General features: G+C 38.6%; 1 protein-coding gene across 1 annotated transcript; it reads right to left on the bottom strand.

Moving 5' to 3' along the window:
• Positions 1-10,047: 10,047 nt before the first annotated feature.
• LOC131687461 (uncharacterized) lies at positions 10,048-15,920 on the bottom strand. The gene is made up of 3 exons (XM_058971551.1): positions 15,674-15,920; positions 15,045-15,607; positions 10,048-10,137 (listed from the first exon to the last, which is right to left on the bottom strand). The coding sequence occupies exons 1-3, from the start codon at positions 15,918-15,920 to the stop codon at positions 10,048-10,050; spliced, it is 900 nt and encodes a 299-aa protein (XP_058827534.1).
• Positions 15,921-22,157: the final 6,237 nt, after the last annotated feature.

The following is a 22,157-nucleotide window of genomic DNA, read 5'->3' as shown; positions in this document are numbered from 1 at the left end:
CTTATTACGGTGATCAAACTTGGCGAGAGCGGCAGTGGTTTCGTCGGAATTGTTCACTCGACAAGCAGGAAGTGCAAGGACTCTGCTACTTATGCCTGAGCCCCTCGTTGAAACCTTCGTCCTGTCGGAGTGTTTGCTTCGTCCGATACCGGAGCATATTGCTGAACCGAAGCAGTCTGCTACTGGCGCTACTTCCTTCGAATCGGAATCGCTGAATATTCCCGTTAGCCGAATGTCCAACGTGGCCGAAGGCAAACCGATTGCAGCAACACCACCAACCGTAGCTGAAATTGTGGCCTTTAATCCAAGTCCCTGCCATTGACATAGCGACAGACGAGTGCGGCGCAGGTTGGACCATCAGTTGACTCGGTGCCGGACAGGGCGAAACAGCTGCAACAGGAGCGGACCTAGTATGGGGTGTAAAGGTCATCAATTGCCATAGATCACCAAAATGCTCTGCGACTAACATTGTGAACAAAACAAACCAAACGAAATTGATCGCAACAACGATAAAATAATCTAAATTCTACCCAAACATTTGAAAATGAGAAAAAGGCAAAAGAAGTTTTGGTCGAATTCATTATAATTCTATTTAAAAATTGAATACTGTTTTATTTAGTTTGATTGCGCATATTGTTTACATCAGACACACCCCTTAATTCATTGAGTACGTATTTCACTGCCTTTATAATCCTTTTGGAATCAGTTACAATAATCCTTTATAATAATTTTATAATAAGTGTATTGCTAGTTAGGACTTTTATATCAGCCGGGCTCTTTTATAATTTGTTATAAAATCATTATCAAAATTCTTCATAATCCATTGTTGCGTTATGTTTATGTACATGGCCAGATAGATAGTTTTTAACTGGGACGGAACGTGTGGATACGAAAAAACCTAATGTCAATTGTAGCCAGGGGGAGCTGTCAAATGCAGCCAAAGGGAACCGTCAAATGCAGTCAGGGGGGACTGTCAAATGTAGCCAGTCCATTTAAAATATGTGAGGAAGAAAGAGTGGCTATGTAAGACAAGAGATAAAATGAACAGAAAAAAGAAAAAGAAAACATCTATCCACAGGTTCTGTCCCAGGATTTTAATAGAGAACATCAAAATTCGATTTGTTTGCATTTGGCAGTAGGCCTTTTTCAAATGTTTGGCTAGAAATTCCTTGCTTCTTCAATGAATCATGTATAAGAAATGTAAAAATGTTAAATTTAACGGAACAATGTATGTTGCCGACATCAATTAAAAAATACAGCTGAGCGACCTTGTTGGGAAAGTGTTAACATTTGGCAGCGAACCAAACCAAGTTTCTCATACTATGATCGAATCAACAAAAATTCCAAGATCATGTAAACAATCTCTTTGAACTGTCAAAAAAGTGAGGTTAAACATTACCATGCAACGTTCTCCACCGAGAGGTTCACTTTAGTTTGTTTACATAACCTAGGATAGGATCCGCCAGCTGGCTTCTTCTTATATTTTACTAATCCCTGTTGAAAACGACATACCCCCACTCGACCAATGTTGCCAAAATATTTGTTTTGTTTCGGTCGTATATTTGTTCTGATTAAAATATTCTATATTATGTACCAATTTCATGGAAAAATCAAAGATTTAGTCTTTATATCCGCATTTAAACGATCATAACGTTTTTTCCATCGGAATACAGCAAAACAAAATAATATATATTCGTTGTTGGACATTACGAAAAATATCTTCACGCCTCTTCATTTTTGTAAGTTGCTTTCTGAGTCAAGCAACCTCTGTCACAAGAATAATTTTCTCTGTTCGGATTTATATTAAATATTCTAAAACTACTTTTCTGCAAGGTTTAATTTTTGTTTTGGAGGAATGTATAGGTTTTTACATGTGATTGTTTCGGAGAAAACAGCAGTAGAAAATACACTCTCCTATTTACACCGATGATCGATTCAGTTGAAAACTGTAAAATTCAACTGTATCGATAATACCAAAGGAAGAACAAGAAGCGACTTCCGGGATAACTTTCTCCCTGTTTGCTCAGTACTTCCAATTTACTCGGTACTGGAACAAAGACAATTTTTACATGATGTTCAAAATATTTTCATACTTACGCTACACAGCCTGTTGATTTCGAAAAGAGGCATTTCCGCATTACTCCGCACACAGAACAGAATCCACGATAACCGCGCTACCGGATCTCTCGAGAATTTCAGTTCTGGATAATATGTTTGATTTCGTCTGCCAAATAATGCCTGCACTTCATAATTACAGACGGATGTTATAGAAAGAAAGCGGTATCTCGAGAAAACAAAAAAATCAACACGGTTCTTCTTCTTCTTCCAATTCTGTTTATTTTCCGTCGGCCTATTTCCGCTACGAGGCCAAATACCGACGCCAGAGAGGTGACACTCCCACTATCTGGATTGGATATCGACCCATCAACTCATGGACCGGGGACCAATGGCTTCACTTCCCTTCCGAAGGAAGGCGTGACCTCAGATTTTTCTCACCTCTGAAAAATCTCAACGACCTCGACTGGGATTGAACCCAGACCAACTGGGGTGGGTGGCGGTCACGCTTACCACCCAACCATCGGCGCCGTCTCAACACGGTTAACAATCGTCGTTTTATGTTTGATATCACAATATGACAACACTTCCAAGCAGCCCTTTGGTACTTTTAGTTTCCAAGCCGAAGGTTTGCCTATGTCACTTTCGTCCAATCACGAGCTGGTTCAGAATTGGTTCAAAAACAGAAGACAGAGCTGGCGGATCCTATCCTAGTACATAACCAATGAACTTTGTACCGCGACTCACCACTTCATTTGCCGCGTTGCCAGGAAGCCAAGCAAAAATATACAAAACAGTGCTACCCAAACACATATTTTGAGTCCCACCATTCTTGCAAAGGTGAATAAAATACTCAACATTCTTGCATTTTTCAAATTTAAAAAAAATCATTAAAAAATTACGATAGCTCTAAAAAGTCTCATTTCAGCGGAAATATTCTTAAAAATGTGTAGTCTTTTGAATAAAAATAAGAAAAAAGGGGGTTAGGTCGGACGAGAAAGGTCTATTAAATATTATTCACGGCACAAGTCACTTTTTCGCCGCCGTCCTCGATCGGGTTTTCGAGGGCCTGACTTTTTCCCGTTCGTTTGGCTTGATGATCTATCATCGACTGACTTTTCATTTCCATCGTCACTTACCATCTCATCTCCCTATTCATTACTCTGCGATCTTCCTTCTCTCTCTCTCTCTCTCCCGCCCCCGTTGACGTGCAGGATGCAGTAGTGATGAACAGCCAAAATATCCCTTCGAGGTGGTATAATTTTGGTGTTTCAAATATTTCGGGAACATTTTACAGGGTTTGGCTATTAGTGCGGTCTTTTTCCGTTTTTTGAGCGTTGCGGTTTTTCCGTTACAAAAAGGGGGTTTTATTTTTTTATTACCGTTTGAGAAGTATGGCTGCTACTAGCCCAGGCACTTAACCACGGTTCCTTAATAGCGGTAAGCTTGAATCTAGTTGGTACCGCCACACGGTACTATCTTTGATTTTAGGCCTGAGTTTAGTCCGGCCTAAGACGTTAGTACCTGTCATTGCAGAAATGGCTGCATCCTAAAGCCAAATGAAAACAGTGTAAAAGGCCGCCATGTTCCTCTTGCATACATCTCAATAATTTGAATCAACTTTTCGAACTTTATGTGCAATATTATGGCCCATGTTGCACACAAACCATATGAGGGCAAGTAAGCAAGTTTTATCCCGTACGAAAAACAGGTGTAATCGAATTTTAAATGCATTTTTTTCAATATTCTTTATCGTCCTATATCTAGAAGGTGCTACACGCTCATTTCAAAACGCCACATCGAAGAGTTATATTGCAGGTTAGCAGAAGTCGAATCAAACTGACGGACGAAATTTTATAATTGGATTCAGAGATGAAAATTGTTTTCGTTCGTTAGTTTACCTATGGCTATCAAAATGAGTGAAGTTTAATTTGCTCGCAATTTTTTAGTTATTTTTGCATTAGGAAAAGAATATATAATCACAATTTGTTCTCTTTTCTAGTTGTATCTTCTCACAAAGAACACCATAAGAAAGTGGAAGTTTATTTATATTTTTACTGCTTTTGAAAGAGTTCAAAACTAAGATTGAATAAAAAATTGTAAATGAAGCCATGCCATATAGCCTAAGTAACACTTTTAAATATGACGGCAAACAAACTGTTACAAATATTCTCATTTTGATCGTTATTTAAATGTTATCGGAGCTTGCTTGTATTGTTTCGTAATTTATAATTTTCTAGTATATCTTGTACTATTTGCATTTCCGCTGTAGTGCAAATTTTAGTTTAATTCTTTATGATAGAACAGATACGCACAGGGTATGAAAGAGCTGTGAAAGCTGAGACTAGACAGATGACTTGGCAAAATGACGCAAAAAGTTGAATACGGAAAAATCGCTTGAATCGTGTCGGAACTTAAGGGGGTGCAAAGATTCTTTGTCTTTTCAGTCATGCGCCACATCGAAATCTTGTTTTGCGGTATATACCATAACTCAAAATCTACTGGATAAACGTTGAGACATTTGCACAGTTGTTTTCACAGCATTTCACAAGTAATTAAGGGAGCTTTTATTTTTTGGTCGATTTTCGATTTTTTCGTAGTACTTTGAAACCAAAATCCGATTATTGCTAAAACAACGATTAACATGTTATTGTAAAATAATAATATTTAGCAGTTTGCAAAAAGCTCTTGTAGTTGCCTGGGCAATGATGTGAAGAAGAAGAAGAATTGTGCATAATTCAGAACGATTGGTCCAAGAAATTTTGTCTGCATCCAGTACCAGGTTCAATTTGTAAATTTAAAATTATCAATTCATTATCAGACAGATGGCAGACTATGGGAAGTAACTAATTATAATTTTTATTAATTAAAATTACTGGACTTTTGGTATTTCAGGCATGATTGGATAATCGTGCTGATAATTTGAATTACTTCATTTTCAGCAAAGTAGGTCTGCCAAATTCTATATGCATGGTTAGTAGACTAGTTGGGTAGGATGGTATAATAAGCCCCACCAGCCTAAAATTTCATATTTCTATTCCATTCTATTCTATTCTGAAGCAAATAAATAATTTTTATGGCATTTTTCATGTGTTGCAGAACAGCAACTGATACAAACTTTTCAAAAGATGAAAGCTTCCACTCTTTTTCTATAAGCATTTGATTTAATTTGGAACAGTCAGATTTGGCTGAACTGACAAACTACTAAGTGTAATGTTAGAGAAACTCTTCAAGCCCTTGGAGAGGCTAGCGCCTAACAATACAACTCTATAACGTTCTCGATAGTATACACCATTATTAGCAAAATAACGTTTTAGTCAATTATGGATCTTAAATAATAAATTGTTTAAGCGGTTACTCCACTGTAGAATTTTAAAACAATTGATTTTTTATTTATTAGTCTAAAATGTGCTTTAGGATGTAAAAAATGATATCCCAAAACATGGAGAACGAAAACAATTCAAAAATATAATTTTCAATTTTGCCGCAACGCCTCTTATGTATAACCCATGTGTACTGCAAACTTTAACCGCGTTTTTCTCGAAGCCACTGGCCGGAAATGTAACTCGAGCAAATGATTTTTGGTCGCTTTGAAATTTTCACAGTATATTCAAAATTGATTTTTCTAGTCAGGTACGCAGGATTAAATTGTTTATTGCTTACCTTTTTATTGAATAACGATTTTGTGTAGATTTTTATGACATTCTCTATGTTTTTTCACTCAAAACTGCGCCATTTCGCTTAAAACCAAAATATCGAAAAAATCCTACGTACATCGCTATTGACATAAGCAATCAGAAAAACTTTAGTTTTTGGCGCCAGGTCAAAAATTACGGGAGATAGATTTTCGACCGTGGACCCCTTCCAAAAAACGCGCATGACGTGAAAATGCTGCAGAGCCGCCATCTTGTGATGAAATTGCTCGAAGAAATTATTTTATTTGATACAATACTTATGTTATAAATCCCATTCAACAAGATGTCGATTCACCATTTTATTGAGCAATAAAAAAATTCTCGAAATAATCAGACTATTAAATGGCATAAACAGTGAATTTTAAATTAACTTTATTGTACAGTTTTTTAACATAGCCGTGTATCAGAACGCAGCAATGCAAATGGCAGCATCATGTTACCGGAAGAAGACAAAAATATGCAAAAAATTGTCATGCTTCTCTTGCATACATTTCGTTATTTTCAATCCTCTCTTCGGCTTTCTTTTGGATAAATATGGCTTTCTTTGCTCGCAATAAAGATGGCAATAAATAAGCCAGTTTATCAGGTAGGAAAGACAAACACTGTCGAACTACACTAATAAAATAAAATACCAATTAATGCGTAGAAAACTACGCATTTTCAATAAAAGTGGAATAACCCATTTAGTGGGTAAAGAGTTCGTATCCATAAATGAATACAGCTTTTGTACGTCAACCTGGGTATGTTTTACCCTTTATTTTTCGCAGACCTGTTACAACAAATCGCGTGAAGAATATCCATTCATGAAAATCGCGCCAGAATGAAAAATTCTGTCAATAGAATTATTTCTGAATTAAAAAAAAACATAAAATAACATTCATTTCACATTATTGTCTCCTTAACTACTTAACAAAATAAAACCCAATGGCTGGATCTTTTGGCTGCTCTAAAAATGCCAAACGCATATTTGCAACATCCTCATTAGTTTAAACATGCAGGCCGGTAATTTGCAGCTTCCGCTACGAACCTTAGTTTGCAGGTTAACTCGCTTAAAATAATTCTTAATGACTTTTAACTCATTATTAAGATCAGTATATCCATTGACATTATCTCATCGAGTAGTTGTGAAATGAATAAAAAGCACCAATGGTTATAAGCAATAAAATACCCATTTTTTGACAGCTCATAAAATGTGTAAAGTTTTTTACCGTGTTTATCTACCCGCATTTTTTTTATTTCCTCGTTCTTTCCTTCTCTCTACACGCTTGATTCCAATTGCACATCAAAGGGTTACAGTAGAGCACGTTAAGATAAATTGAGATCTATTCAATCAATTCAGATTAAAGTTGTTTTTGTGAATTAGAAACAGAACTACAATAAGAATTGTTTTGATTATTTTCTTTTTGCTTATCTAGCGGGAATAAGCGGGACCATTTAATTCGTTAATATAAATCGATAACATATTTTCACGAATGATTGCCCATATATCTATTGTATCACACATCAAAGAAAGTAAATAACGAAAGAAAATTATTGTTTTTAGGGGATAGATCCAAACAAATGACAATTGGATATAGATCGTAAAATGCAATATTTTATGAATTTACTTACACTGGTCGTTGGCAAATTGAATCAGAATGTTAACAGCTTAGAAATTAGCTCCACAAATACCCTAAGCTAAGAGTAAATAATAGATTTTAAATATGTGCAATGTTCCAATAAGAATAAAATCACATAAAACTTCTGAATACAAAATGTTTTGAAATTTACTGTGAACACAACGTTGATCAATATATTTATTTCGATTTTTGGCATAAATCGTTCCAATTTGCATTGATGCATTATAGAAATATATCTATATTCTGTCTGCCACAGTGCAAAAAAAAAACGCTCAAGAATATAAATGATCATTCTGTCAAAGTTTAATTTTCTGTTTGATCTTTGTTTTCTTTTTATTTAAACCTCGCTGAAAAACGTGTATAATTTTAATTCGCAGACCTTCATTGATAATTGATCTTTATTCCAAACTTGTGAAAATTCACTTGAAACGAAAATAAATGTTCTCCCCCACGTCGATAGGTATCATGTTCAATTAGAATGACACTCACAGTTCATTTTAAATTCAAATTGAAATATATTAACCAATTATTTAATCAAAGTATGAAATCCCGACAAACATATAATTCCAGCTTAAAAGCCAACTGTCAAAATTCTCTTTGAAAGGGAATTCCGGACAAACCGTTACCCACCAATCACAGATGTTGGCAGTAAACAAAAGAGAAAAAAAAATTCTCTTCCATTAACTGCTATGAACTGTGTTTAACCAGCGACGGTTTGTCCGGAATTTCCCTTCAAAGAGAATTTTGACAGTTGGGTTTTAACCAGTAATCATATTTTTGTCGAGAAATAACTATCATGGCACCAATTACAACCGATGGTTTAACCTACAGACACTTTATATAACAGACTAGCGGAGAGAAAAACAGTAAAACTAGCAACCAAAACCCTCATGCTCCTTTGGTTGCACTTTTTGACAGTCCGTTTGGCTGCAATTTTTGACACTTCGCTAGTCTGTGTATAAAGTGTCTGTAGTTTAGCCACCTCTAACTCGACGAGCGCCTATTCAAACTGAATAAAAACATCCATATGTATATCAATTTATTTTCTTTTGTGCATATTATGTCACTACAAAGTACTGCACATCATCGGCCAACTTTCAACTATCCAACACGTTAAAGTTCTATGTTCAGAAACATATCGGCAACAAGTTGACAAAATTGTTCTCAAACCCTATGGAACGAGATATTTGACGAAGAAAAGCTATTTTACTGCAAGAAAATATCGGAATGAATTTACTTATTTTCTTTAACTTGAATTTGTTGTTTTTTAACATTGACGTGTAACGCAGATCAGAACGCAGCCATATATGATTAAAGCTTACCAAATCGATCGTGAACCGACAAATGGGCGAAACTAACAAATATACACAAACAGAGATTTGATTAATATCTGAAAGAGGAGTAAAAATACTTTATAAAAAATATAAAAACTCATTTATAAATATTTCACACTTCATGAAAATCAATAAAAAACAAAACGGCGGATCCGACTTTCAACTGTAAACAAAATGCCAGGCGGGTTACGCCTCTGCATTTCTATGGTAGTGTATACAGGCGAAATTGACAGCATCATTGTTTACGAGGTCCGTAAACAGAATCGCCCTAAACAAAAACCAAGTGCTTGTTACGCCCAGGGAGAATAACAAATTTTCCCCTCCAGCGAGCACGGCGAAAGCCACATTTGATTTTTGTTTTTTGGCGACACTGCAGGGCGAAATTGAGAGTCATCAAAACAAGAGGGCGACTCAAAAATGGCCTAATCAACATTTCATAACAACACTCGGCGAAATAATCTGTTTTCAATTTTATCAACGAAAACGTTATTATATAAAACATTTTAGTTATGCTTCCGAAAACTAGTATTGTTTCAAAGTGTTTCAATACATTTGAAGGCGCAGTATGCAAACACTGTTAAAATACGATTTAATTTTCTGAACCGAATTTTCAAAGCTATTTTTCTCGATTCGATATCATTGCGACTTCGGCCCTTTGGTCGATTCATGATCGAAATATTTTAGGCCGGTTTAAAAGTTAGTCCGGTTTAAAAACAGTTAGTACGGCTTTGTGCTTACGGCTATAAGGGAACCTTTGCTAAGCCCCAACACCTGGTATGGATGTTCCGGGGTGGACGCAAAAGGTCTCTTTTTGAGGTCTGGGTCGGTATATAGCAGTGCGTCCGTAATTTCTCAAACGGTAACGTTAACAATTTTATAGTATTCTGAAAAACTACGCTGCCTAATTATTGGTTTATTAATTTTTATCGGGGTTAGTAAACTTATCCTATGTTAAACAAAAATACAAAAATTATGGCAAGAAAATTATAATAACGAGAATATATAAACACCGACGAACCGACGTGCCAAATGGAACAAAAAATGCGTCAGATACTGTCCTAATTGTTTAAATTAAAATACGTTGTTACACAAGCGGTATCTGCATAATGGTTCGCGTGGTAGTCTTCGTCGATAACAAAACAGTACGCAAAAACCAAGGTGTATCGACGTTGTACCAGGTATGCTAGAACGAAAAAACTTTCTTAACATTTTGAAGATCGTTTTTGCAGTTTTTTGTTATCCAATGTATGTACTATCTAACAAAACTGTCCGTTACAAGCAAAAAAGTAACAGAATACATGCATTTTTCATGAGTTCTGAATATTATTTTGATGCATACTACAACTACATACGCAGCTGAGGGAATTGCACACCTTCTGTAATATCAACATACTTATCGAGAAAACTGCCCAGATTCAAACATGGCGGAGCGATCTGTCGCAGTTTGTGATATAAACACAGAGCCAGATAAACAAATAGAAAATAATTTTAAACACTTACACGCTAATTCTTACAAACTATCAAAAAAACTCCAATCCTGATGTCTCTCGCTTGTTACGAACAAAAGGGGTGGTAACAATTCTCCCTGGGACCGAGTAGAAAAATTGCGAAGCTATTTTCGTCAAGTGCCTTTACTGAGTTCCGTTAACTCCCCTTCCTAATCGCCCCCGCCACGATAATGAGAAACTGGACCAACATCATTTATTCGTTCGTTTGTTGAAAGCTCGTAGTCTTTATCAAATGCTCCATTATTTTTCCACGCATTCTAGTGTTAACATTCCCTAAACTGCCCTCCTATTCTTACATAGTGCCTGGGAGAAATGGTAACATCCTCTCGCCATAAATTCCCTTCTCAAGACTATTGCTGAGAAATTCGTCTACAATTTTCCTTCATCTATGCTCAATCATACATCAACGTCATACTTCTCAGTCAATGGACGCATCCGTCCTAATACCGTTCATGCTTATACTCACTCATCCTATTTCACTCATACAACTGCAATCCATTTTAGGGACATTACAGAGATTTCTGCCTCCTAAAGTTGCTTTTTTTGTTTTAGGCTAATTTTCTCCGCCTATGCTAAACTGACATGATATACCTAACATGTCCCTACTTATCTCGACAAACATATGATTACGGCCTAAAAGCCAACTGTCAAAATCCACTTTGAATGGAAATTCCGGACAAACTGTTACGCGCCAATCACAGATGTTGGTAGTAAATGAAAGAGAAAAGTTTTCTCTTTCATAAACTGTTGTGAACTGTGTTCGACTAGTAACGGTTTGTCTGGAATTTCCATTCAAAGTGGATTTTTACAGTTGGCTTTTAGGCCGTAATCATATGTTTGTCGAGTTATAGTCTAATTTATTTTGCCTCTAAGCCATTCGAATTTTAAATTCGAATGTAGAGCTGTATAAAATTTGCTGTATCGGTATAAACTCTCTATTCGCTAATAGAGATTCTAATCGATATATCTAGCTGCTAAACAGTTCTAAGTGAAACGAACTACCCTAGTATGACAGTTGTCAACGTTGACGAAATCTATTCAGTCAGACCTAGGATAGGATCCGCCAGCTCTGTCTTCTGTTTTTGAACCAATTCTGAACCAGCTCGTGATTGGACGAAAGTGACATAGGCAAACCTTCGGCTTGGAAACTAAAAGTACCAAAGGGCTGCTTGGAAGTGTTGTCATATTGTGATATCAAACATAAAACGACGATTGTTAACCGTGTTGAGACGGCGCCGATGGTTGGGTGGTAAGCGTGACCGCCACCCACCCCAGTTGGTCTGGGTTCAATCCCAGTCGAGGTCGTTGAGATTTTTCAGAGGTGAGAAAAATCTGAGGTCACGCCTTCCTTCGGAAGGGAAGTGAAGCCATTGGTCCCCGGTCCATGAGTTGATGGGTCGATATCCAATCCAGATAGTGGGAGTGTCACCTCTCTGGCGTCGGTATTTGGCCTCGTAGCGGAAATAGGCCGACGGAAAATAAACAGAATTGGAAGAAGAAGAAGAACCGTGTTGATTTTTTTGTTTTCTCGAGATACCGCTTTCTTTCTATAACATCCGTCTGTAATTATGAAGTGCAGGCATTATTTGGCAGACGAAATCAAACATATTATCCAGAACTGAAATTCCCGAGAGATCCGGTAGCGCGGTTATCGTGGATTCTGTTCTGTGTGCGGAGTAATGCGGAAATGCCTCTTTTCGAAATCAACAGGCTGTGTAGCGTAAGTATGAAAATATTTTGAACATCATGTAAAAATTGTCTTTGTTCCAGTACCGAGTAAATTGGAAGTACTGAGCAAACAGGGAGAAAGTTATCCCGGAAGTCGCTTCTTGTTCTTCCTTTGGTATTATCGATACAGTTGAATTTTACAGTTTTCAACTGAATCGATCATCGGTGTGAATAGGAGAGTGTATTTTCTACTGCTGTTTTCTCCGAAACAATCACATGTAAAAACCTATACATTCCTCCAAAACAAAAATTAAACCTTGCAGAAAAGTAGTTTTAGAATATTTAATATAAATCCGAACAGAGAAAATTATTCTTGTGACAGAGGTTGCTTGACTCAGAAAGCAACTTACAAAAATGAAGAGGCGTGAAGATATTTTTCGTAATGTCCAACAACGAATATATATTATTTTGTTTTGCTGTATTCCGATGGAAAAAACGTTATGATCGTTTAAATGCGGATATAAAGACTAAATCTTTGATTTTTCCATGAAATTGGTACATAATATAGAATATTTTAATCAGAACAAATATACGACCGAAACAAAACAAATATTTTGGCAACATTGGTCGAGTGGGGGTATGTCGTTTTCAACAGGGATTAGTAAAATATAAGAAGAAGCCAGCTGGCGGATCCTATCCTAGAGTCAGACGTTGAAATTAGCTGCTAAAGAATCTTTCTTCCGACTGTAATTTTATTACTAGTTTGCGTTTTCCTAGGTTTACTAAAAGTTTTCTTCGATTAACAGTACGAAGATGGCGTACAACCTTGGCGGATAAAGCGACGATGGGGCATGGTACGTCCCGAATAACGACTCGTTCGTACACCGAGCAAAATTTACATTGAATTTCCATAAAAAAGTCTTATGACTTTCAGACATAAGGATTTTAAATGGATTTTATAAATCTGTCTTATGATTTAGAGGGGAAATTTTCCAAATCCATCTCTTATTATTTTCATAAGACAGTCTTATGAAATTTATGAAAATGTTCGAATGAATGCCATATGTTTTTATTTATGGATATTATTGCGCATTTATATAAGAAAAAGAACATGGCTGACATTTCTCGAGCATTTTTAGTAGTCAAAAAATCAACAGTAAAAATCAACCTTAAGAGGATATTAGGTTTTACACCAACCGACATAACCCCACAAAATGAGCCGGATGAACTTCGTTTAACAATTCTCGGTGGTTTGTTTACATGGGAGTTATGTGAGTTTGAATGTAACAGATGGGCACCCGTTGCACTCCAACTCACGCAACTGCCAAAGTAAACAAATCACTGAGAATTGTCAAACATGAACGTCATTCCTCATGAGTTCATTTGTGTGGTCATCTTGTAGAACTCAATTCGGGACAAATTAACCGCCAAGTATAGATCCCTTCAGAAGATTGAAGAGAAAATTCTCATTAAATATTAAAATTTGTACATAATGAGCAACGCTTCGTCAATATTTCTTGGGAAACTGGGCTAAGACAACTAGGAAACTGGACTTGACAACTGAATGATAATGATTGTTACTTCTCAAATGATTTTGATAATTATAAAATACGCGTCAGACACTAATTATATGCACAACTTATTTCATTTCAAATAATCGGATATCTTCTGTAAAAATCATAACCATGTAAACAGATTTAATGCTCACAGTAATTTATTCAATAACATAAAAACAATTTAAAATTGTTGCAATTTGACTGAAAATCTCACTTCTTTTGTTCCAAACAGCGGTAATCAAAAAGTGCTGAAACTATTACCTCCTGGTTGGCCGTCCAGGCCAGTACTGAATTCATAAGAAACAATTATGAACTTTTCACAAAAGTGACGTTTATGAAAAACAAAATACAATTTTATAGAATCAATAACAGATCTCATATGGGTTTCATGAGAAAAACTTATGAAATTCTTAAAGGCATATATTGGAGCGAAGTCATAAGACGGTTTTATGAAATACATTATTTGTACGTCTATGGAGTGCATGAATAAAGATCAATGAATTCATAAGCCTGCCTATGACATTCTAAAGCGTTCAATGACATCGTCAGAAGGTTGGTTCATATGCCGAGACTTATGAAATTCTCAGATGCTTTTTGCTCAGTGTACGTTATCAAGTTCTTTATTCAACTGTCTTCTTTCTACATACTTATTTAAGTTCTCTTCTCTTTCCTGAAGTGCTGCCAGTTAGGCATAACATTTTCTCCTATTGTTTAATTTGAAATTCACAAAGGTTTGTTCAGAGTCGCAAGTTAATCAAAATCAAGATTATAATCTTTAAGGACATTATACATGCGAGCCAAAACATAGCTGCTACACCGCACACACCCCTCTCCCCTGCCTAACCATGCATCTGACATGAGCAAATATAAAAATACGTTTTTCAATACACTAACCTTGCCGGTGTACCACCAAACTGCTACTTGAGGAAGCTAGAACATTTTCCTATATAATGGACCCGAGTTTTTGACGGAATTCCATCTTTAGCTCTTAATTTGTGCGAAAATATCACCCCTCTTCACTTGGGGTTTCTTTTCGAAATACTCTTATTTTTCTTCTTCTCATTATTAGTGCACTTTTTCAAATGCACTTTAATCACACACCACTGCAAAAATACCTGCGAAACTTTAATCGTTTACTAACAAAACTTAAAATTTTCTGCCAATATGTAGATGACCGATGGAAAATGTCCGAAAACTTTCATTTGTGCGTTTGAATTTTCACCACAGACTAACAGACATAACACTATGAGGGAATTCCCTAAAAAAACATCGATCCGACAATTTTCCCAGAACACTAGCTCCACCTTTTATTCACAGTCCCAATCACTCATTTACTGGTGGGTTACCCCTCAAGTTTGGGAACAATTTTTCACTAGTGGTCTATCCCCCATATGCTTGTTCATATGTCAGTGGCGCCATAATTTCAAATGTGGCCACAGTCCCAACTACAAATATATTTAAAATGACCGTTAAAACGGGCGAAGTTTTGTTTTTGAGTGTTATGTCTGTTAGTCTGTGTTTTCACTTCGAATTCCATTTTTTCTCAATGTAAACAAGCGCGTCGGTGCCTAGCAACAAGCGTGCGTTGCTGGCTTCCATATATCTTCACCTTAAATCTAACTGGAACCTTAGCATTTCGTATGGGACGCTTTTGCATACCACTACCATGATTACCAGGAGTGTTAGTCGCCTCAAAGCAGTCCGAAAGTGCAGTAGGAGTCTGTACAGTACCATGATTACCAGGAGTGTTAGTCGTCTCAAAGCAGTCCGTAAGTGCGGTAGGAGTCTGTACAGTTTTCGCCAATTGCTCAGTTCCGTCTGGTCCTATGTTAACTGATAACGGCTTCAAGTGCGATGTGTTTCGATGGTATATATCACCTCCTTCAGTCTGGACAGTCACGTTACTGCCATGTCTATCAATCACTACAGCTGGTTCCGGTAAAAAATTTGGCGCCAACTTATTATTCTTATGTTGGTTTTTCATCAAAACTTGATCCCCAATTTGTAAATCTGAGACTTTTGCATTGAACTTTTTATCGCGATATAGTTTGGCTTGGTGTTTTGTTGCTAAATCTTTATCTGTAATTTCGTCCTTGACTATTGAGAACTCGCCAATGTGCGGGAATTTATCCTTGAATCGTCTCCCGAACATAAGTTCCGCTGGAGAAACACCTGTCACAGAGTGAGGCGTTACGGTGTACATGTACAAATAGCATTGTAGAGCTTTCTCCAAATTACCTCCGTTCAATTGATTAATCTTCAACGCCTTGAGAATCGATCGATTTTGTCTTTCCACTTCTCCATTTGCAGCAGGCCAATATGGAGTGGTGTGCGCAAGTTTAATCCCGTTGTCCGTACAGTAGTCTTTGAATTCTTGACTACAAAAGTTCGCTGCGTTATCGGTCGTTAGAATATCCGGAATTCCAAGGCGAGTGAATATTCGTTCAAGTTTTTGTATTACAGCAGCCGATGTTGTTGTAGTCATGATTTCTACTACACAATACCTACTAAAATAGTCTACTAGTACAAAAAGAGATTTTCCATTTGGTAGTGGCCCAAGAAAGTCTGCACACAAATGTTTCGAGTTACATTCAATTATGGCACATAAATCTTTTTCGCAGTCTATATCGACACTTGGTTCGTCAGCCATCTGAGCCAATCGCGAAAGAGAATCCGCTATATTAGCCTTCCCAGGAATGTGTACCAGTTTGTAACGGTAATTTTGTAACTGCAATACCCATCGCTGTTGACGTGTGTTCGGCAGAGAGTCGGTAGTAAATATGTTTATGAGTAGCTTGTGATCCGTGAGAACTGTAAAATATTTTCCGCGTAGATACATTTCAAATCTGTTTACTCCCCAGTAGATTGCCATAGCTTCTTTGTCCAATGTTGAGTATTTTTGCACAGTCTTGGACAAACTTTTACTAGCGTAGCTTATTACACGAGATCGATTGCCATCCGTTTGTACTAAAACTGCTCCTAGGCCTGTAGCGCTCGCATCAACAATTAATGTCGTTTGACTGTCAGGGTTGTATTAACCGAGATATTGGGGGTTTGACAGTGCTTGCTTGATTGATTCAAAAGCCATATCTGTTTGCTTTGTCCATCGGAATTTACAAACTTTTCTAATTAAACTCCGCAATGGAGTGCTCAGAGTTGATAGATTAGGGATGAATTTGCCAACGTAATTTGCGAGTCCAAGGAAGCTGCGGAGTTCTTCAACTGTCTGCGGACGCCTAAATGATTTCAAAGCACATACTTTGTCCTCAGTCGACAAAATCCCCTCAGCTGAAAGCTCGTGTCCCATGAAAATCACCTTCGATCGTCCTACTTGACATTTCCGCTCATTTATTGTAAGTTCGTAATTCTTTAATCGCTTCAATACCACTGCGACTCGACGATCGTGCTCAGCTTTAGTACGAGCTTAGACAAGGATATCATCTATAAAGTTCCGAACCCCTTCCAGTCCTTTTAATATCCTTTCAAGTTCCCGCTGGAAGACTTCGGCTGCGCAGTTCATCCCAAACATTAGCCTCTTAAATCGATAGTAAGCTTTCGTAGTGACGAATGTAGTGATGTCTCGTGATCGTTCATCTAGCTCCAGCTGATGAAAAGCGTTATTCAAATCGATCTTTGAGAAAAATTTGCACCCGTTCGAGTGTGGCATGATTTCCTCAAAAGTTGGCAGCGGGTGTCGTTCAGGAACAATGGCTGTATTTGCCTTTCGCATGTCCACGCATCAGCGAACGCGTTGCCCACAATCTTTGGGTGTCACTACAAGTGGTGAAGCCCACGCAATTTTATTCGAAGCAAGTTCTATTACATCCTGATTTAGCAACTTCTGGATCTCATTATCGACAGATTGTTGCAACGGAATGGGTAATCGACGACAAGGCTGTTGTACCGGACGAATACTTGGATCGATGTTAACAGACACGAGTACGTTCTTGGCCTTGCCTATTTTTGTTGGATGCTCATTTACTTGTTGTACTTTGGCCATTATTTGCAGAACCCCTAGATCGACCGACGTAGTTTTTCCCAAAAGGCATGCTCCATGTCCTTTAATCACGTATACTTCACGGTGCACCGTGTCGAGCCGTGCGTGATATTCGCTTTGAATACACTCTTCACTTGCAGTTTACGGTTCCCGTAGGCCATTAATTTTCTTTGCGTTTCGTTGCTGTCAAAGCTAAATTTGCAACCGCGTTCTTTCAGCATCCTCCAAGTGTCTTCATCGATTACGTTCACAGACGCTCCGGAGTCTACCGTCCACTGCAACTTTATTCCACCCACATCGCATGTAATTTTGGTATTATATTTATCACTCACTGAATTTATCTTCCTTTTGCTTATTGTAACTGAGTTTATTTGCATAATATCACTGTCGTCACTCTCATTGCTGCATTCATCATCGCTCAATTGATCATTGTCTTCTTCATCCGAATCTACTAGTCGCACCTTTTTCTTTTTTTCTTTTGACGTGTTGCTTTTCGTCATACACATTCGCTTAAAGTGACCAACAATTCCGCATTTATCACACGTTTTCTTTCGCGCGGAACACTTTTTGTTGTTTGCATAATGCCCCGACGAGCCACATCGAAAGCCTTGAGTTTTGTCCCTTTTAATCTTATTGATGCCTAAAGACGATTCCGTAGGCGTTGCTTCTTGTTGATTTTGCTCAATAGCTTCCAAGATCCTCCCTTCTTCCATTATGTCGCTCAACTGTACCAACTGTTTCTTTAAAATTGCTTCTCTCAAAGCATTAGATGACGTTCCGTCGAAAATCTGTTCTGTAATCCTCATATCCAAAGCTTCCGCGTAGTCACAAACATTCCTTTGGTGTCGTAAACGTCTTGCAAAACACGACACATTCTCTGCGTCTTTCTGCTTCATCTTCCGGAACAAAGCTCTCTCATGTGGAACACATACTATAGGCCTAAAATGTGCGTCGAGAAGTTTTATTGCCTCTTTATATACATCCGACTGCTCCGGTACAGCTGCTTCGTGTTCCGGATCATCATAAAAAAGTTCTTGCACCTCGAGTCCCGCTAGATGCAATAACAGAGCCTTCCATCTGTTGGCATTCGCTGCGGCGTTGCAGTCCAAATATAATCCAAAAGCTCTTTTCCATGCTTCCCATCATCTTCCTACGGTTGACGCATCACCGATCACGAAAGGTGAGATGTTGTGGTTCACACTCACACCAGTATTTATGGAATTTTCCGTTCTTCTTTCACGCGACTCTTTTCGAAAAGAAAACCGTTAATTTCCCATTTCTCGCTTACCAAAACTTTTTCTGTTAATCGGATTTTCGCGAAAATGGTACTTTCGCTATTGTACGTGTAATTTATGGGTTTTGCACCCAACTCGTCGCCAAAATGATACGTCCCGAATAACGACTCGTTCGTACGCTATCAAGTTCTTTATTCGACTGTCTTCTTTCTACATACTTATTTAAGTTCTCTTCTCTTTCCTGAAGTGCTGCCAGTTAGGCATAACAGGGCAGACCGCAAAAAGGGGCTGTTCGGCCTTTGGCAGTTCTCTTTGTAATAGTGAATGGATAAACAATGGAAACGGTGTGATTAATTTATTGAATTCAACAGTGGTCGGCGGGGAGCCATCACATCCTACTTCGGACCTAGGGATTGGATTAACGATTACGAAGACAACGTGTTGAAAATAAATTAATCAGTTAATTAAATAATGCTGGCTTCAGCTGCTGGCCACACCCCCAGCCTTTTTCCTTCCAGGTCTTCCAGCTCATAGGATGACGTGTCTATTCGCGCTTTTATTTTTGCGATGAGATACATTGCTCCATATTTTGCGTTGTAATGTTCTGCGGTGCATGAGTGTTTCATGTTGCGACGATATACCGTCTGTCCAACCTGAAACGGCTCGGCAGATGATTTGTGACGTGAGTCATGTTTGGTTTTTCCCACTTCATGGGCTTTCCTAAGGTTACGTTGTACTAGATCGTGAACTCGTTGAAAGAGTTCTTTCTTCACCTCAGTTCTCTGTTCGATACTCGGCTCTTCCGTCTTGGTGAACCATCGATGCTCGGTTCCCTTGGCGAAAGCTTCATGCCCGTGGATTATAAATAACGGGGTTAACGCAGTGGCCGAGTGAAGAGAGGTGTTCATGATCGTTTCGATTTCCGCATGTTGACTGTCCCATAGTTTTTGGTCTTCCCGAAGGTATGTTCGAATGGCAGCGTTGATTGACCGATTGACCCTCTCTACAGGATTTGCCTGAGAGTGGTATTTCGAGTTCAACCTATGCCGAACATGGAACCGTTCCAGTAGTGCCTTAAACTCACGGGATAGGAACACGGTAGCGTTATCTGTGATAATGGTTTCCGGCGTTGAAAAGCGTAGAAACCAGTGGTTTTTCAAAATGCTACAAAGAGTAGAGCTATCTATCTTAAGTACTGGCGTTAGCATTACCCATTTGCTGAATAAGTCCAGTACGACTAAGACATGCTGGTTGCCCCTTCGGCTTCGGGGGAGGGGGCCGACATAATCTGCCGCAATAATTTGCCACGGGTGAGTAGTTATTCGTTGCTCTCCCATCGACGGTACCACCGGTACGTTGGCGGCTTTAACCTCTTTACAGGTAACACATATTTTTATATAGTCCTTCACGTACTGAACTAGTCGAGGCCAGTAATATTTTTGCCGGATTTTAGCCAAAGTTTTATCGACTCCGATGGGCATCGAGTCGTCATGACATTCTTTTAGAATGGCTTCCCTTCGTTTCTGTGGGATTACCATTTTCCATTCAAATCTATAGTCGAATGGATGATTTGGGGTGGGTACAAATTTATATAGGGCGGCATCGAAAGTTTGAAAGTCCAAATAATCGTCAGGCTGACTGATGACTTTCTTTTTCAACTCTTCATACCAAGCGGAAACCGATCGAATGGTCACTAAGGCAACACATCGCGACAGAGCATCCGGACGTTGTATTTCCCTTTCCGGTGAATGATCGTCATGTCGTAGTGTTGTAGAGTGAGGCTCCATCGCGATGAAGTTTTCCATTTCGTCCTTAATATGCGGGTTAACGCCGATGAGTCGTTTATTAAGGTGAAATGTGATCCTTCAACATACCCACGGAAGGCTTTGATGGACAAGAGCGCGGCCAAAGCCTCTTTCTCACAAGCATGATAGTTCCGCTGTGGTGTTGTCAGCTTGTGATAAAAGTAGGCGATGACCCTTTCCTGTTTTTCATGGTCATGGTCTTCATGGTGAGTACTCCAGCCACGGCCACATCACTGGCGTCCGTCTGAATGGAGAATTCCTTCTCGAAATCAGGACTGACCAGTATGGGTGAAGTAATTATTTTTTCTTTTATGGAACAAAACGCCTCTTCAGCTTCATCGTTCCAACTCAAAATTTTTGTATTAGTTTTAAGGAGGTCCGTGAGTGGGGAGGTGGCACCACTAAAATCATCGATAAAACGACGATAGTAGTTGGCCATTCCTAGGAAACGTCGTAATTTTGTAACTGTGTTTGGCCGCTCGTATTCGACAATCGCCCGTACTTTCTCGGGGTTTGCTCGAAGGCCTTCGGTCGAAAGCAAGTATCCTAGGAATGGCAACTCACTGACTCCGAATTTCCATTTCTCAGGGTTTATAGATAGGTTGACCGCAGTTAGTCTCTGTGGCACCTCTTCAAGTAATTTTACATGTTCCTCAAATGATTCGATCACTATGACCACGTCATCTAGATAGACGAACACTTTTGGTTCTAAATCTCCGTGGCCAAGAACTTGGTCCATTAATCGCGATAAGGTAGCGGGACTATTAACGAGCCCGAAAGGCAGTCGCGTAAATTGAAACATACCTTTCCCTTGTATGCTAAACGCGGTAAATCGCCTCGATCGATTCTCCAAAGGGATTTGAAGAAAAGCCTCGGATAAATCAATGGTGCTCAAATACCGGGCCTTCGGTAATTGGCCCAAAATCCGTCCAGGGTGAGGCAAAGGATATGCGTCCTTTACGGTGCGTTCATTCACCTTTCTGGCGTCTAAGCATAACCGTACCTTTCCGGATGGTTTTATTACCGGCACCACATTGAGAGACCAGTCCGAATGACAACGCTCAAGAATACCTATGCTAAGCAGGCGGTCCAGCTCTTCGGCCACCTTCTCGCGTATCTTCGGCGACATAGTGTATGGATACTGACGAATGGGTGGTTTACATTTCCATTCATCTAGGATTTCAATTGAATGCTCAATTAATGGTGTGGTCGGTAAGCTATCAGGGAGGGCGGATTTAAACTTTTGTATAAATTTGAGGATAAATGTTGAAACGCGACCAGAAGTTCATGCCTAATAAGCAGTCAACTAATAGATCATCAATTACTAATGTTGGTACGATTTTCACTTTGCCGTCAAAGTTGTACGGTAGGTGAATTACCCCAACGATGTTCAACATGCCACCGTCAGCTGATCTCAATTCCAATTTTTCACTCGGTGGTTTAAGTTTATGGTAGCGTAAGCGGTTGCATAAATTGTTGCTGATGAGAGTCCGATTACTACCTGAGTCCAAAAGTCCCTTTATTTTCAACCCACCCACGTTGACCCAAGCGTGCGGACGGTTGTCGTTCACATTTGGTAAGGTGATTTCTAAAATTTTGGGGCGCTTGATTTATATACCACTCTGGCTCTACACGCTCCCAGTAGCCGAACTCGGTATCAGATGATGAATTGTTTACGCAGACTT

Source organism: Topomyia yanbarensis, chromosome 3 (genome assembly GCF_030247195.1).
Source record: "Topomyia yanbarensis strain Yona2022 chromosome 3, ASM3024719v1, whole genome shotgun sequence".
In the NCBI taxonomy this organism is placed as follows: Eukaryota; Metazoa; Arthropoda; class Insecta; order Diptera; family Culicidae; genus Topomyia; species Topomyia yanbarensis.
The sequence above is the reverse complement of the archived record's forward strand: the minus strand, read 5'-3'. Positions and strand labels throughout refer to the sequence as shown.

Coding starts and splice junctions, on each gene's coding strand:
- LOC131687461 (XM_058971551.1), bottom strand. CDS start 15,920: ATGACTACAACAACATCGGCTGCTGTAATACAAAAACTTGAACGAATA. Junction 15,608..15,673: donor GATTAATCAATTGAACGGAG/GTAATTTGGAGA, acceptor ACTCTGTGACAG/GTGTTTCTCCAGCGGAACTT. Junction 10,138..15,044: donor AGGTTCCAGTTAGATTTAAG/GTGAAGATATAT, acceptor AAACTGCGACAG/ATCGCTCCGCCATGTTTGAA.